Raw genomic sequence first — 15,964 nt, forward strand, 5'->3', positions numbered from 1 at the left:
GGTCGACGTGACCCAATGCAACCTAACACGACCCAGTCTTGGGAAGTCTGTTTGCCAAAACCATTAAACACATTGACCTGAAATATAACAATGGGGACTCAACATGTGTAGATCTGGGTTTCATGACAGAGTTATCAATCACTTCCAGTTACCATGAGGGAAAAACCCTTGAAATGTAATCAAACATGTTGACTGTTTGAGCTTCCACATAAGAATAGCAATAAGGCATTTCCCAAATTTCGATGATCACCTTTTCCCAAAAACATAAAACACAGGTGAAATAAATTGGAAAGCCAGTGTTCACAAAGCAGCACCAGGGATGGATGGATACCTGGCAGAGATGGGGGCACTGAGGAGCACTGGGGAGGTCCTGGCACAGCCCCAGTTGAGCTCTTTAACTACAGCCCCATTAATGTGTTAGATATGGACTACAAAATATCCCCGGACATTGCTCAGCCAGAGATAGGCATCAGAAAGGCCGTGTCGGAGGACGAGGGAGGTTGGGGGGACCGAGGTGGAAGGGGAAATGAGAACCAGGCTCCAGAGTCCCCCAGCGTTGTGATTCCCCTCCAGTCTCACAATCAGAGGGGATGGAAGAGCTCATCTGGACCTTACATAAACACTGCCTGGTTCTCTCTACAACACACCCCAAGATCACTGTTGGAGAACTCCATCAAAACCCCATCAGCAACTAAAACAACAGAAAGAGTTGATGATCTGTGTATCTCAGAAGGACTACTGCTTACGGTCATTGTGGTTTAAAGTGGTGATAATCTCTTGATTGGAGATTAGTTTTATGCTCTTACATTTCAGCAGCACATAGGCTTGTCTGTGATCAGAGAGTTAAAAGGAGTTAAAGGGACAGGCACATCCCCCTCTTTGGAAGGCTGACCGCATTTCCCATTAGAGTGTTCACAGTAGGGGAGCACATCACTAATGTCTTGCGATGAGGGGGAATGTCAAGACATGGCCCGGAGTACTGCATTTCCATCCCATGTTTGATGTCACTGAAACACGCAGGCTGCGTCTTGACGCAGTGGGGTGGATATATTTAGTCTAACTGAAATTTTTTCGAGGAGGATTTTGCCCTTAATTGGTAAAGATGGGATCTGCTGCCGTCAGATGTCCGTGTTGGTCTCCTATGGAGCAGAGGAGGAAGTGGCCAGCCGGGGGCAGCTTGGGGGCTGGAGCTGACCAACCCTCCATGGAACATCCTTTCAAGCAAGCGCCTCACCAAAATATTTTCTTAGATAAACCGAACACACAAGGTTACAAGTTCTGAGAGGCCCTTTGGCCAAGGCCTTGAGCCTTGAGTACAAAAGTAGAGAGGAGAAAGGGAGTGAGAAAAGAAAAGAGAAAGAAGCTTGATTGATTGACCATACCAGTAGAAATTGGTCTGGAAGGGGGAGAAGGAGAACTATGCCTATCTGTCTTTTATGCTGACTTCTAGGGGGTGTCTGTACGTAAGCTCAAGGTACCTAAGTCACTATCGTTTGACTGTCGAAGACTAACAATCGTCACAGGCACTCACTTTCTTTCTTTACTATCAAATGGGACCTACAGTTGAAGTCGGACGTTTACATACACTTAGGTTAGAATCATTAAAACTCGTTTTTCAACCACGCCACAAAGTTCTTGTTAACAAACTGTAGTTTTTGCAAGTTGGTTAGGACATCTACTTCGTGCATGACACAATTAATTTTCCAACAATTGTTTACAGACAGATTATTTCACTTATAATTAACTGTATCACAATTCCAGTGGGTCAGAAGTTTACATACACTAAGTTGACAGTGCCTTTAAACAACTCGGAAAATTCCAGAAAATGATGTCATGGCTTTAGAAGCTTCTGATAGGCTAATTGACATCATTTGAGTCAATTGGAGGTGTACCTGTGGATGTATTTCAAGGCCTACCTTCAAACTCAGTGCCTCTTTGCTTGACATCATGGGAAAATCAAAAGAAATCAGCCAAGACCTCAGAAAAATAATTGTAGACCTCCACAAGTCTGGTTCATCCTTGGGAGCAATTTCCAAATGCCTGAAGGTACCACGTTCATCTGTACAAACAATAGTACGCAAGTATAAACACCATGGGACCATGCAGCCGTCATACCACTCAGGAAGGAGACGCGTTCTGTCTCCTAGAGATGAACGTACTTTGGTGCGAAAAGTGCCCAGGACAACAGCAAAGGACCTTGTGAAGATGCTGGAGGAAACAGGTACAAAGGAATCTATATCCATAGTAAAACGAGTCCTATATCGACATAACCTGAAAGGCCGCTCAGCAAGGAAGAAGCCACTGCTCCAAAACTGCCATAAAAAAGCCAGACTACGGTTTGCAACTGCACATGGGGACAAAGATCGTACCTTTTGGAGAAATGTCCTCTGGTCTGATGAAACAAAAATAGAACTCTTTGGCCATAATGACCATCGTTATGTTTGGAGGAAAAAGGGGGAGGCTTGCAAGCCAAAGAACACCATCCCAACCGTGAAGCACGGTGGTGGCAGCATCATGTTGTGGGGGTGCTTTGCTGCAGGAGGGACTGGTGCACTTCACAAAATAGATGGCATCATTAGAAGGAAAATGATGTGGATATATCGAAGCAACATCTCAAGACATCAGTCAGGAAGTTAAAGCTTGGTCGCAAATGGGTCTTCCAAATGGACAATGCCCCCAAGCATACTTCCAAAGTTGTGGCAAAATGACTTAAGGACAACAAAGTCAAGGTATTGGAGGGGCCAACACGAAGCCCTGACCTCAATCCTATAGAAAATCTGTTGGCAGAACTGAAAAAGTGTGTGCAAGCAAGGAGGCCTACAAACATGACTCAGTTACACCAGCTCTGTCAGGAGGAATGGGACAAAATTCACCCAAGTTATTCTGGGAAGCTTGTGGAAGGCTACACGAAACGTTTGACCCAAGTTAAACAATTTAAAGGCAATGCTACCAAATACTAATTGAGTGTATGTAAACTTCTGACCCACTGGGAATGTGATGAAAGAAATAAAAGCTGAAATAAATCATTCTCTCTACTATTATTCTGACATTTCACATTCTTAAAATAAAGTGGTGATCCTAATTGGCCTAAAACAGGGACTTTTTGCTAGGATTAAATGTCCGGAATTGTGAAAAACGGAGTTTAAATGTATTTGGCTAAGGTGTATGTAAACTTCCGACTTCAACTGTACATGCCATCTGCATGTTGCGGCTCAAACTTTTCTTGCCCAGGAATTGTCAATAAAACCTCAGATTTATCCCTGGTCACAGTTCGTGTTCCATTGTCCAAAAACCCCTTTCCAAATGGTTTTCATTAGACTATCTTTTCCGATGAAGATAAGTGAGGAGAAATCAGTGGCTCCATGACTGCACGGTCCTGTAAGTGCTCAGGGACGCCTCTTGCTTTTGGCAGGATGAGCTACAGTGTAGCCGCGCTGGAGACTCGCCACCGGCAATCTCCAAAACCCAGCGACAATGTTCCGCCTCAGATTTATTGCTTTATAATGGGGATATCCTCCTCAGTGGTCATTACCACAGACAGAGTCTCAGGCTCCAGCTTCGTTAGCAGGCTTTTTCCCAGCCATGCAAACAATCTCATGAGAGACTTAGGTGTGCCACAAACCAAGTTAAGTGGTGATTTAAACAAACGCAGTGGGAGTTTAGCTGCTATTTGATTTATGGAGCCGGTCAATAGAATAGCGGTAAGTGGAGGCTGGGATAGTACGGTAGGGTGCCGGGGCTGTAGGGATGCTGTTACCGACAATCTGTGGACGTAACGGGCGGTGAGAACAGTGTGCTGGCTTACATGGACTGCTGTCTGGGAACCCTACAGCACACAGACAGATTAACAGTCTGGTTATTACTGAACTGACTCCCATCTTCAGCTCTTTACTGGTCCATTTTGGCAGAGATAGGAGGAGAAGACGGGATCGGGAGAGAGAGAAACAAAGAGAGTGAAGAAGAGAAGAGAGGGAGCTACATACTACAGGCCACAGTATAATTCATGCTCACACAAAGTAAAAAAAAAACGTGCACACATACTGTACACATTCACTCACACTGAGCAGTGAATGCACTTGGAGGCATTTAGTACCGCTTGCCTGCCGTGTAATATGTAGGTAGCGAAAGGACCATCAGAATGAATCAATTGTCCAATGGTCCTTACCTACTGTACACTGACTGAGTAAATATGAAAATGTTTGTCTGCGTGACCTCTAATTCAAATCCAGAACTTCAAGAGAAAACAAGCAGATGTCACTGATTTGTAAATAATCAGCTGACATTGAACAGTCAACTCTTCTTGTGTGCTTAAAAGACAGTAAGCTATTTTTTCACAGTCCATTGTAGTTGGAGTGTGACAGGAGGTGATACCCATGACTAGAGGCAGTGATTTCCTAACTTATTTTCTTTGTGACCGAACTAAATCCTGTTGAATAGACAAGACAATTAACTTCAGCCGCACAACCAAGAGGTACTGGTGACAACCCACTGGGAGGATTAACCTGAGGTCACAGTCACAGTGACCCACTCAGCTCTCGCTTGAGAGGAACTCCAGGGTCAAGGTGGCTCCCACCCATCCACCCCAACACTGGCAGGCAGACCCTGCATATCATGTATTCCTACGCTATCGGATTTGGACCAGGGCCAGAAATGAAGTCTCTCTTTACCTTGCTCCATTACACCACCACCCCTATTCTGTATTTCTCTCCCTCTCTACTCATATCCCTTTCTCCCTCTCACCCTTAGCCAGACTGTGTCTGACCCTTCCTTTTGACAGGCCATCTCCACAGTGACGAGGGCAGGCCCTGCATGACTCCATATGGATGCAATTATTCCAGGCATTTCGACCGCTTCTAAAAATGTTAGCAGACACATTTCCAAAGGTTAAGCAAACATCGAAAAACACGCACCTTTGATCATATCTTATGGGACTTTGGCTGAAATGCACCTTTCGCAAAGACATTCATTCCGACTCAAATGGGGCCAATAGCAACTGAAACAATTGAAAGCTGCCAATGTATTCAGCATTATGACCTAAAAAACCAAAGGCTAAATCTGACTATCACTCTATTGCCCGAGCCAGTGATTTATGTTAAATTGAACCAACTATACAAACATCATTCTGTAACATACATGGCCAAGTGTCTGCCACGATACATCATTAAATTAGCCACTACTTTACCAGTCTAAGGGGTATTTAGTTGCATCTGGAATTCAAGCCACTGACTCATACCACTGAGTGGTGATGATGATTTGTGACTCTCACGTACAGACAAAGCTTAAGATATTAGTCTAGACTCCAGACCCCCACACTACACTGAGAGAGGTCTATTACGGGTGCTTTCCCAGGGATATCTCAATGCCTTACAGTCTGTGGATGGGAATGGTGGGCTGGGGGAGGTTAGGAGGGTTGAGTTAGCAGGACGTGAATCAAAACAAAGCGGTTGGCATGTTCCTGTGAGAGCAGCTCCAGCCACGGCTGAAATCTGGTCACTGTAACCCAAGTTGAGTCTGGGAGAGGGGCTCCCTCTGAGAAAGGCAACCCGTGTCCCGAGGGGGCTCAGTCTGTCCAAATATTTGACCAAACACGCAGATAAGTGTCTGTAGCCTGCAGACAATCACAGAACACTGCTCTCTCTGCTTGCTTCCACTTACAAGAGATTTTTCACTCAAAATAAGTTTGACTTAAAGTTCCAATACAAGTTGCTGTGGAGTTCCTTGAAGGATATTTTCATGTTTGTTTTAGTATAGCAAAAGTATGAAAAGTGTTGCACTCCCTCTGCAATATCTTTGGTCTCCAAATGGTGTGGGAATGAAGACACAGCATCAAAGTAAGTAGATGCTGCACCAAGTGTTTCCACTGTAGATCATGAAGAACTTAAGCCAAGCAAAGTGGCGAGATGTTCTCAAGCCATGCTGGAAAAGCAAGTGGGCCTCTCTTTCAAGGACTTATCATCCAAATCCCTCCTTTGGTCACAACAAAGGCTGTGGCGGGTTTTCCTGGGTCTCATTCCTTCTGTGGACAAATGCATTCCAGGCTGGCCCACAGAAGTCAGGGACCCGACCAGGCCTCTCCAGCTGGTCCCGCTGCCCCTCCATAAATCATGCCTGCTGCCACTCAGAGCATAACACAGACAGACACACTTCAGAGCCATGCCAACGCCTCGCCTCGCAGGCTCCTGCCCTTTAGCAGACAACACATTTCAGGTCAGCGCCTTCCCACTGGGCACACACTGGTTGAATCAACGTTGTTTCCAAATCATTTCAATGAAATTACATTGAACCAATGTGGCATATATACGTTTAATTGACATTTGTGCCCAGTGGGTTATTTGTTTATAAACGAGAGGTACGTGGCTTTTTGAAGGTTGTTTTGGGGAGTCTGGAATAGTTCACAATATGTTCTTAGACTCTCCTGAAATAGTTGTGCTCCTGGATTTCCAGACAAAACAATACAAATGTTTATGGGGACTTGGAGATGAATGATTCTAGTATTTGATGTCTCTATTCTTAGTCTCCTCAGATGCACACTTGTTTGGTTGTTCTGCACTATGGGGATGATTTGTGTCATTTGGTTGGTGAGTAGGGAGTTCTGGATAATCTAATGATGCACTGGAGGAAAATACTCAGTCCTTTCCCAACTGTGGATCTAAGGAACATCCTATACAGCGCCGTCAGAAAGTATTCAAACCCCCTTGACTTATTCCATATTTTGTTGTGTTACGGCCTGAATTCAAAATGGATTACATACATTTTTTGTCACCCATCTACACACAATACCCCATAATGACAAAGTGAAAACATGTTTTTAGAATTTTTTGCAAATCTATTTAAAATGAATTACAGAAATATCTAATTTACATACAGTACCAGTCCAAAGCTTGGACACACCAGGGTTGTCTTTATTTTTAATATTTCCTACATTGTAGAATAATAGTGAAGCCATCAAAACTATGAAATAACACATATGGAATAATTTAGTAACCAAAAATGTGAGATTCTTCAAAGTAGCCACCCTTTGCCTTGATGACAGCTTTGCACATTCTTGGCATTCTATCAACCAGTTTCATGAGGAATGCTTTTCCAACAATCTTGAAGGAGTTCCCACATATGCTGAGCACTTGTTGGCTGCTTTTCCATCACTCTGCGGTCCAACTCATCCTAAACCATCTCAATTGGGTTGGGGTCGGGGGATTGTGGAGGCCATGTCATCTGATACAGCACTCCATCAATCTCCTTCTTGGTCAAATAGCCCTTACACAGCTTGGAGGTGTGTTGAAAAACAAATGATAGTCCCACCAAGCGCCAACAAGATGGAATGGTATATCGCTGCAGAATGCTGTGGTTGTCACACCCTGATCTGTGTCACCTGTCCTTGTGCTTGTCTCCACTCCCTCCATGTGTCGCCCATCTTCCCCACTTATCCCTTGGGTATTTATACCTGTGTTTTTTGTCTGTCTGTGCCAGTTTGGCTTGTTTGTTCAAGCCTACCAGCGTTTTGTGTATCAGCTGCTGCTTTTTCCAGTTTCTCTTTTCTCGCCCTCCTGGTTTTGACCCTTGCCTGTCCCTGACCCTGGGCCTGCCTGCCGTCCTGTACCTTTGCTCCTACTCTGGATTATCGACCCCTACCTGCCTTGACCTGTCGTTTGCCTGCCCCTGTTGTTACAATAAACATTTTTACTTCACACACAGTCTGCACTTGGGTCTACCTTGATCCCTGATAGTGTTAGCCATGCTTGTTAAGTGTGCCTTGAAATAATATAAATAAAGAAAAACCCTTGAATGAGTAGGTAGATTTAAGTCAAAACTGTAACTTAGCAACTCGGGAACATTCACTGTCATCTTGGTAAGCAATTCTAGTGTAGATTTGGCCTTGTGTTTTAGGTTATTGTCCTGGTGAAAGGTGAATTCATCTACCACTGTCTGGTGGAAAGCAGACTGAACCAGGTTTTCCTCTAGGATTTTTCCTGTGCATAGCTCCATTCCGTTTAGTTTTTATCATGAAAAACTCCCCAGTCTTTAACGATTACAAACATACCTATAACATGATGCAGCCACCACTATTCTTGAAAATATGGAGAGTGGTACTCAGTATTGTGTTGTATTGGATTTGCCCCAAACATAACAACTTGTATTCAGAACAAAAAGTTAATTGCATTGCCACATTTTTTGCAGTATTACTTTAGTACCTTGTTGCAAACAGGATGCATGTTTGGAATATTTTTTATTCTGTACATGCTTCCTTCTTTTCACTCTGTCAATTAGGTTAGTATTGTTGAGTAACTAATATGTTGTTGATCCATCCTCAGTTTTCTCCTACCACATCCATTAAACTCTGTAAGTATTTTAAAGTCACCATTGGCCTCATGGTGAAATCCCTGAGCAGTTTCTTTCCTCTCTGGAAACTAAGTTAGGAAGGACGCCTGTATCTTTGTGGTGACTGAGTGTATTGATACACCATCCAAAGTGTAATTACTAACTTCACCATGCTCAAAGGGATATTCAATGTCTACCAATAGGTGCCCTTTGCGAGGCATTGTAAAACCACCCTGGTCATTATGGTTCAATCTGTATTCGAAATTCATTGCTCGACTGAGGAACCTTACAGATAATTGTATGTGTGGGGTACAGAGATGAGGTAGTCATTAAAAAATCATGTTAAACACTATTAATGCACACAGAGTGAGTCCATGCAACTTATTATGTGACTTGTTAAGCACATTTTTACTCCTGAACTTATTTAGGCTTGCTATAACAAAGGGGTTGAATACTTATTGACTCAAGACATTTCAGCTTTTCATTTTTAATTACTTTGTAAAAATTCTAAAAACATAATTCCACTTTGACATTATGGGGTATTGTCTGTAGGCCAGTGACAAAAAATCCAAATGTAATCCATTTTAAATTCAGGCTGTAACACAACAAAATGTGGAAAAGGTCAAGGGGTGTGAATGCTTTCTGAAGGAGCTGTAAATGCACGTCAATGCAGCAACCGTAAATTGGTCACTTGAGTTCCCTGCTCACATTTTGGAATCAGGGTAATAAATAATAACCTTTTGACCTCTGACAAATTGTGCATGAATAATAGCATTACCAAATGCATATGCTTATGTCTAGTAATACTGCTCAACAGTCATTTGTTATGGTCACTTAAAATACAGTCCAGGGAGTATCAATCAAGTAAGAATCATGCCAAATCCAGCAAATAACAACTCACTACAAAGCCTGGGTTTTAGTGGAGGAAAGCGAATGATTGAGGCAGCGTTCTCAAGGCCCTGTCATGAAAGCCATCGAAGCAGAACAAAAATATGAGTCAAGTGAAATATTATAGCCACAATGCTATTTTTTTCCCTTGACGTAAAATGACATTTAACAGAGACTATGAAGCCTTAATGGATTGGATGCATATGGGAACTCAAAAGGTCACGGGTGAGTATGGGAAGCACATAGCATATGAAGACAATTCTGTGAAACTGATTGAAAAAGAATCTGTTTTGTTCCCTCAACATTATGGACAGCTTGAGTCACAATGTGTGTTCCATTGGCTCTGGACCTTCATAGACTCTGTGCCTTTATGACTGGGTTCCACTGGATGCTTGAAAGGGCAGAACTATGTCCCCTTTGAAACATCTACTTCTCATTGCTACGGGCAATACATCTATTGTCTGCTTCACCACCAAAGACTGATTTGTTCTGGTTTAAGTCTGACAGAGTTAGTGCACGCACATCCAGCCAATTTCACAGGTGCAATTTCACAGCTTCTAAACCTGACAAAGACGTTTAAAAAGCTGCACAATATAACTATATCTTTTTTTTTTTTCCTATGAAATCGGACACTTGCCATGTGCCTGCGACATGCTCATCTTGACAGGGACTGGCAGTTCATGAGAACACTTGCTTACAAAGTCCCATAATAGGCTCCCTGTCCAATGGCTCCAAAGAGTGGATGTCGTGATGACTCTTCTCTTAACCGGCTGTTTCCATAGACTAGTGAAATCTGGGGTACAGCAGCTGTGCATGCACTACCACAGACAGCTGGCTGAGACCCAGCTTTCACATCCACCAGGTTACACACACACACACACACACACACACACACACACACACACACACACACACACACACACACACACACACACACACACACACACACACACACACACACACACACACACACACACACACACCAAGGCTAAATGACACATTCGCCGCCCAGCGCATTACGGCATGACGACAACCTGGAAGAGCTCACTCTAGAGGAGTCGCAAACCTGAAACAACAACTACGAGCTGGTTTCAATTAACGCAATGGCCCTGGGAGCGAACGCTGTCTGAAACAACTGTGTCGATAGAGTGGGGGGGAGACCTCCCAACCCCAGATGATGTCATTTCTTTCCCTCAGAAGCATATGCTTTCTGGGTAAAGACGGGAAAGGCATGTGGTTCTTGCCACAACAGTAAGTAGGCTGACTTCTGCAACTGTGGCTTGCCTATCCAGGGATAACATTGCCTCCCGAGCACTGATCCTGGGGTGCTTTGCTTCAACAGTCGAGAGACGAGGCTGTGAATAGCACCTTGCTCTTTGAACTGTTTTTGCCATTCAAAGCACATTGGAGTTTTGCAGTGGGTATGTGGCTCCAAATGCTGATGTTCCAGGAATAAAGGTTACAAATCTCTAGTCTCTGCATTTCCATATCTCCCTCTTCCTCTATTGCTTTATACCGGTATACTGTATGTCGTTTGGCAGACACTTATCTCCAAAGCGAATAACAGTAGTGCTTGCATACTTTTTCATATGGGTGGCCACAGCGGGAATTGAACCCACGATCCTGGCGATGCAAGCACCATAGGAAAACCTTTTAAATAACCCTTTTTGGTTCCAGGTAGAACTTTTTTCACAGAGGATTCAACATGGAACCCAAAAGAGTTCTACCTGGAACCAAAAATGGTTCTTCTATAGAACAGCCGGAAAACCCTTTTGGAACCCTTTTTTCTAAGAGTGTACCAACTGAGCATGACAGGACCACTCTCCCATCTCTTGCTGCCAGGTCCTTCACCTGAAGCTGCAACAAGGCTACACTGGAGAATTCCAGAGCAACATTTTATACCTTTCAACATTTTGATTCAGCAATTATAACTGAAAAAAAAATTTTTTATGACTAGCACTCATTTTCTTCACCAAAATCAACAGATCATGTCATGCATGCAGGACATGATATCTGTTTGCCATGGTTGAGTTCCCATGCCAGTGGATTCCACAGCCATGTGAAGAACTGCAAAGATGGAGATGTTTGGTGATGGGGCCAGAAGCAGATGTTCAAGAATCATGGCTGAATCCTAATTTGTAACGGGTGCTTGAGATTCACGCAAATCTCCCAATGACAGTTTAACATGATTTACTGTAGGTGAATGTTAAGTGAAGCTATTTGCATGTGGCATTTGTGTGTGTGTGTGTGTGTGTGTGTGTGTGTGTGTGTGTGTGTGTGTGTGTGTGTGTGTGTGTGTGTGTGTGTGTGTGTGTGTGTGTGTGTGTGTGTGTGTGTGTGTGTGTGTTAGAGCTGAGCTTCCTGCCCTGAGACAGCCAATCCCTGGGGTTCCTAGTCTGCCCTGTGAAGACATCCGCTCCAACAGGGGAGAGGTAGAAAGAGAGAGAGTTTGGGTAGGGGGGTTTGGTGCATTAACAACAGCTGGAGCGGATGACCTTGGTTCCCCTGAAACCTAAACAAGGCTCTCAGTAGAACAGACCAGTTGGGCCAGGGGGTTTACTTTACCGAGGGTCGCCCCACTCCACAACAGTCTGGCTCTGTTTACCCATTCACAGGGAAAGCACTTCCAGTCAGGGAGAGGCCCCTCTCCAGACAGTATGTGGAGGGGTGTGTGTATGTGTGAATGCACTTGTGTGTGTCACTGCCATAGAGATTGATAGAGGACTCTTCATTGTATCTGTCTCGTTATGGTGTCTGTGACTGCACGGGCAACGCCATTGAAGCCATCTCCATTTTGAAGTAAGTAGTCCATTTTCTTCTTCTACTTCTTCTATGAGTTGGTAAACAAACTGAAAGGGTGCATATAAAGCCAAGGTTGGCAATTGACTGCAACCTGTTATGGAATGTTTATTCACAAGTATAATTAATTGACTGATCCCTCTTGATGACCTGGATGGAATTATGTGCTCCTTCCTTAACCCATAGGAAGTCCCACACAGTTGACTACTTCAAAATGGTGAAAGTCCTCAATGGCGCTGCCCATGCTAAAACAAGCTTTTGGGCCTTAGAGTCTTCTATCACTCTCTATGGTCACCGCACAATGACTTACAAATATGACAACAACATACTGTTTTTGGTACAATTGTAGGATAGAGTGCAGCATCATCAGGGGTAGCCACTGGAACATCAATATATAAAAGATAGATAGCAATGCATACAGATAGAAACAAGTAAACAACAGTAAACATGTCGTCCCCCACGAATGATAAAGCGCCATTAACACTCATTTCACATCTTCATGACATATACTTTCCTTCAGTAAGTTGACTCAGAGCTCAGAGGAGGGTCATCCATCCTATGTTGAACAGAGCTACAGTCTGAACTGGGGAGCAGAGCCATGTTCTCTGTATCAGACACCAGTCATAAATCTGAACCCCCATATCGGTGACATGAGAACAGAAGAAACACGGTGTCTTGGTCCATTAAGTTACAATGAGGAACCTTTTCCCAAGAAGAAGCAGAACAGTGAGTCCAACCAAGAGGGAGGACCAGTAAGTATAATCTGTAATTTAGAGCCAAGTTGAGCTTTTGATTCAGTGCCTATCCCTATCTATTGTCTTCCTTAAACCACAGTCAGGAGATTCACTAAACAAAACAAAACAAACCACAAAAACAAAATGCTCAGCCAAGAATATAGAGCATGAGCGGGTGATGATTGGCCATTGTTTTTCAGCCTGTGATTTTGATGTCATTCATAGCAGGGAGTTTAGGATGAAACCAATGCATGAGGTACACAATGGGACTACAGTTTTGACTGCAGTGCCCTTGTGGCATTTCTACCTCCAGCTCACCAGTTCTCTGAGTGTAAAAGGCAGACAGACAGACAGACAGACAGACAGACAGACAGACAGACAGACAGACAGACAGACAGACAGACAGACAGACAGACAGACAGACAGACAGACAGACAGACAGACAGACAGACAGACAGACAGACAGACAGACAGACAGACAGACAGACAGACAGACAGACAGACAGACAGTACTCACCCTCTCTGCAGTTGTCGCCCATAAAGCCTGGGCAGCACCTCCACTCCAACGCCGTCACCTGGCGATACGTCAGCATGTATGTGGGCCGGACAATGGTCCTGTAACTGAAAGCAGAGCATAGTCACTAACTGGGGCAGATGTTCACTTCACGGACATAATTAGAGGCCTTTACAATGATTTCAGTAACATTAACAACAGACAAGGGAGAGAATACATTGACCTCTTTACATGCGAATAACTCTAAATCAAAAGATGTTGAACCTGTCTATAGCGTAGGGATAAAATAACAATGCCGATCCAAGCTTAACATTATGACCGAATACAGGGAACCCATTAAAGTAGTCTTTCTGGATGGATCCCAAAGACATAAAATAACCAAACAGTTGCAAATCACACACATCTATATAATAAATGGCTATGGTCTTACATTAGTGTCTTTTCTGGGAGCAATGGCAGACCTGGGAATACTGGAATGGGAAAAATCATATTCATATGCCTTAATGGTGGATGACTTGTTGCTCTGCGTGGTGGTCGAGGAAGTAAATCTGCCTTCTTCAATCAACAAACAAATAATATTACCATGGGGCTTAATAATTAGTCATTAGACTGTCTGTAGTCAAAGCTGGATGACATTAAGGGCCCTTTAGGCTACAAATATACAAACACCATAATTATGACCCCTGTGTAACATCTGGCCAGACTGGTGGCCAGCTGACCTGAAACCAGAATCAATGACCTGCTCTTTTCCATCAAGATGGCTTTGTCTTCAGGATATGTAGAATTATGATTCTGAATACACTTTCAGCAAAGGCCACCAAAATGTATAGTGGCACTTGACCCATAGCTGTCCTAAAGAGAACCAAGGGAAACCTGGAAATGGTTGCCCTTCCCTCAAAGCGTTTCGCTCAGCAAGATGGTTGTAGGCTACTGCAACCCATTAGGATGTATATCTATATAGTTATTTGACGGTGAATTGACATTGTGGGGCTACTGCGCATTACCTTTTTATTTACATGCAGTGATTTGAGCAGATGATCCCTCAACACGAGATGGTCCCAGCGCAACTCTGAAACCAGAACCTCTGATGTCTGAAGTTGTATTTTCCACTGCATGAAGGGCCTGTTGGAGTGAGTGAGTGAACTGTGCTGACCATACCTGATGAGGTTAGAACAGGGTCCCGGCCACCGGCAACTCTGAAACATACGCTGTACCAGCGTCTCTGTCCCGTTGTGCACCTGGCATGACACAGTCTTCGACACTGTGTACTGACACCAGTTCCTGCCAAAGGAGACCATAGGGAGGCAGAGGTTTAGTGCGAGTGTGTATGTGTGTGAGTGTGTTTTTGTTTTAGTGCGTGTGTGTGTGTGCATGGTATCCGGGAGATGGGGATCAAAATACAAGGCAGTCAAAAATGTTTTTTTTGTTTAACTTTGAATAATAAACCAAATCTTTTTTTCCTATTCATCATTATTAAGGACATCTCTCTGGGCGGTCCGCTTTTGTCAATTGAGAAGTTTGGTGTATCAGGCCAAATCTAGACAATAAAAGGATGTGAGGATGTGAAATTGGAAATAAAGTTGTTTATCGTGTAATAAACTGGAGCTGAGAGGCAATTCACATACTAAGAGAGAGTATTACATTTGGCAGCAATGTGCAACTTGAACTTCTGCTCCATTCATCCATTCCAATCCAAACCCAGAACCAGATCTTAATGCTCTCTTCCATTATTGCCAGTACTGCTTTTCACTTCGTTATTCTTAGCGGGCATAAAATAGTTATATACTTTTGGTTAAAGTCAACGCACAAGCTCATGCACAGTAGCATACAACTTCAACAGGATTGATAACGATATAAAAATGTATATTTCTACAGATCAGTAGCTGTTTAACATTGAACAACAACTTGAACTCATCACTTCTCTGATGAATATTTGCTTGAGGTCCACTTACCTGCGAGCCGCATTGGTGCCTGCAGGGGGTCCAGCGGTGTGTTCAGTGTGGATGCGTTGCAATGTCACACCTGGAAACTGATAGATAAACCCGGTCCCTCGTGACAGACTGGGTGAAAACATCCAAATACAGAGAATGCTAAAAATCATTGAACCTGTCATTGTCCGAGAATTTAGGTTTATGTTCGAGTGAGAGGTTGAACACTAACTGTACTGCGAGGTGGACAAAGTTTGGAGACGCGCGTCTCGGAAGTCAAAGCCGCGGCGCACGAATATATCGTTCTAATATATCATTAAAGTCAATTCATACCATATAAATCTGCAACGTCGTGAGACATTCTGGAGCCTACTGTTCTCCCAGTCACCGCCTTTGTCGTGTTGCTAGGCTTCTGCCTTCCAAATCTGGAGGGATTGTCTGTCTGCAGGAGCGTCTGAGAGCTATACGCACTGTAGTTTGGGAAGCTCGACGCAGTCGTTTTTGCGCATGGTTTATTATTACCGCTTGGTTTATTATTACCGCTGAGTAATGTGGAAAGGATAAAGTTCCCCACCATCAACAGAAAAGATGGTGGTGTGCTAGATATTAGGTTTACATGTATGGAATAGGAAGACATCAAACGTTATCCATACATCATTTACGAGACACCAACATTAAAACATAGGCTACTGAAGTGCATACATTCACAGGTTCAAATCAAATGGTTATGCAAATCATATCGATTTCATTGGTAAAAGGTGTAAAAAGTAGCAATAAATCTGAAG

At 43.5% G+C, this 15,964-nt stretch overlaps 1 protein-coding gene across 1 annotated transcript in view; it reads right to left on the bottom strand.

The window, feature by feature from the left end:
* The window catches only part of LOC115148803 (collagen alpha-1(XXVI) chain), a 40,738-nt gene extending 25,102 nt beyond the window's left edge, over positions 1-15,636 (bottom strand). Inside the window, exons 1-3 of the mRNA XM_029691041.1 lie at positions 15,204-15,636; positions 14,410-14,532; positions 13,255-13,358 (exon numbers count right to left, since the gene is read on the bottom strand). Coding sequence (XP_029546901.1) covers positions 13,255-13,358; positions 14,410-14,532; positions 15,204-15,364 — 388 coding nt within the window. The 5' untranslated portion in view covers positions 15,365-15,636. The remainder of the gene's footprint in view (positions 1-13,254; positions 13,359-14,409; positions 14,533-15,203) is intronic.
* Positions 15,637-15,964: the final 328 nt, after the last annotated feature.

Source organism: Salmo trutta, chromosome 15 (genome assembly GCF_901001165.1).
Source record: "Salmo trutta chromosome 15, fSalTru1.1, whole genome shotgun sequence".
NCBI lineage: Eukaryota > Metazoa > Chordata > Actinopteri > Salmoniformes > Salmonidae > Salmo > Salmo trutta.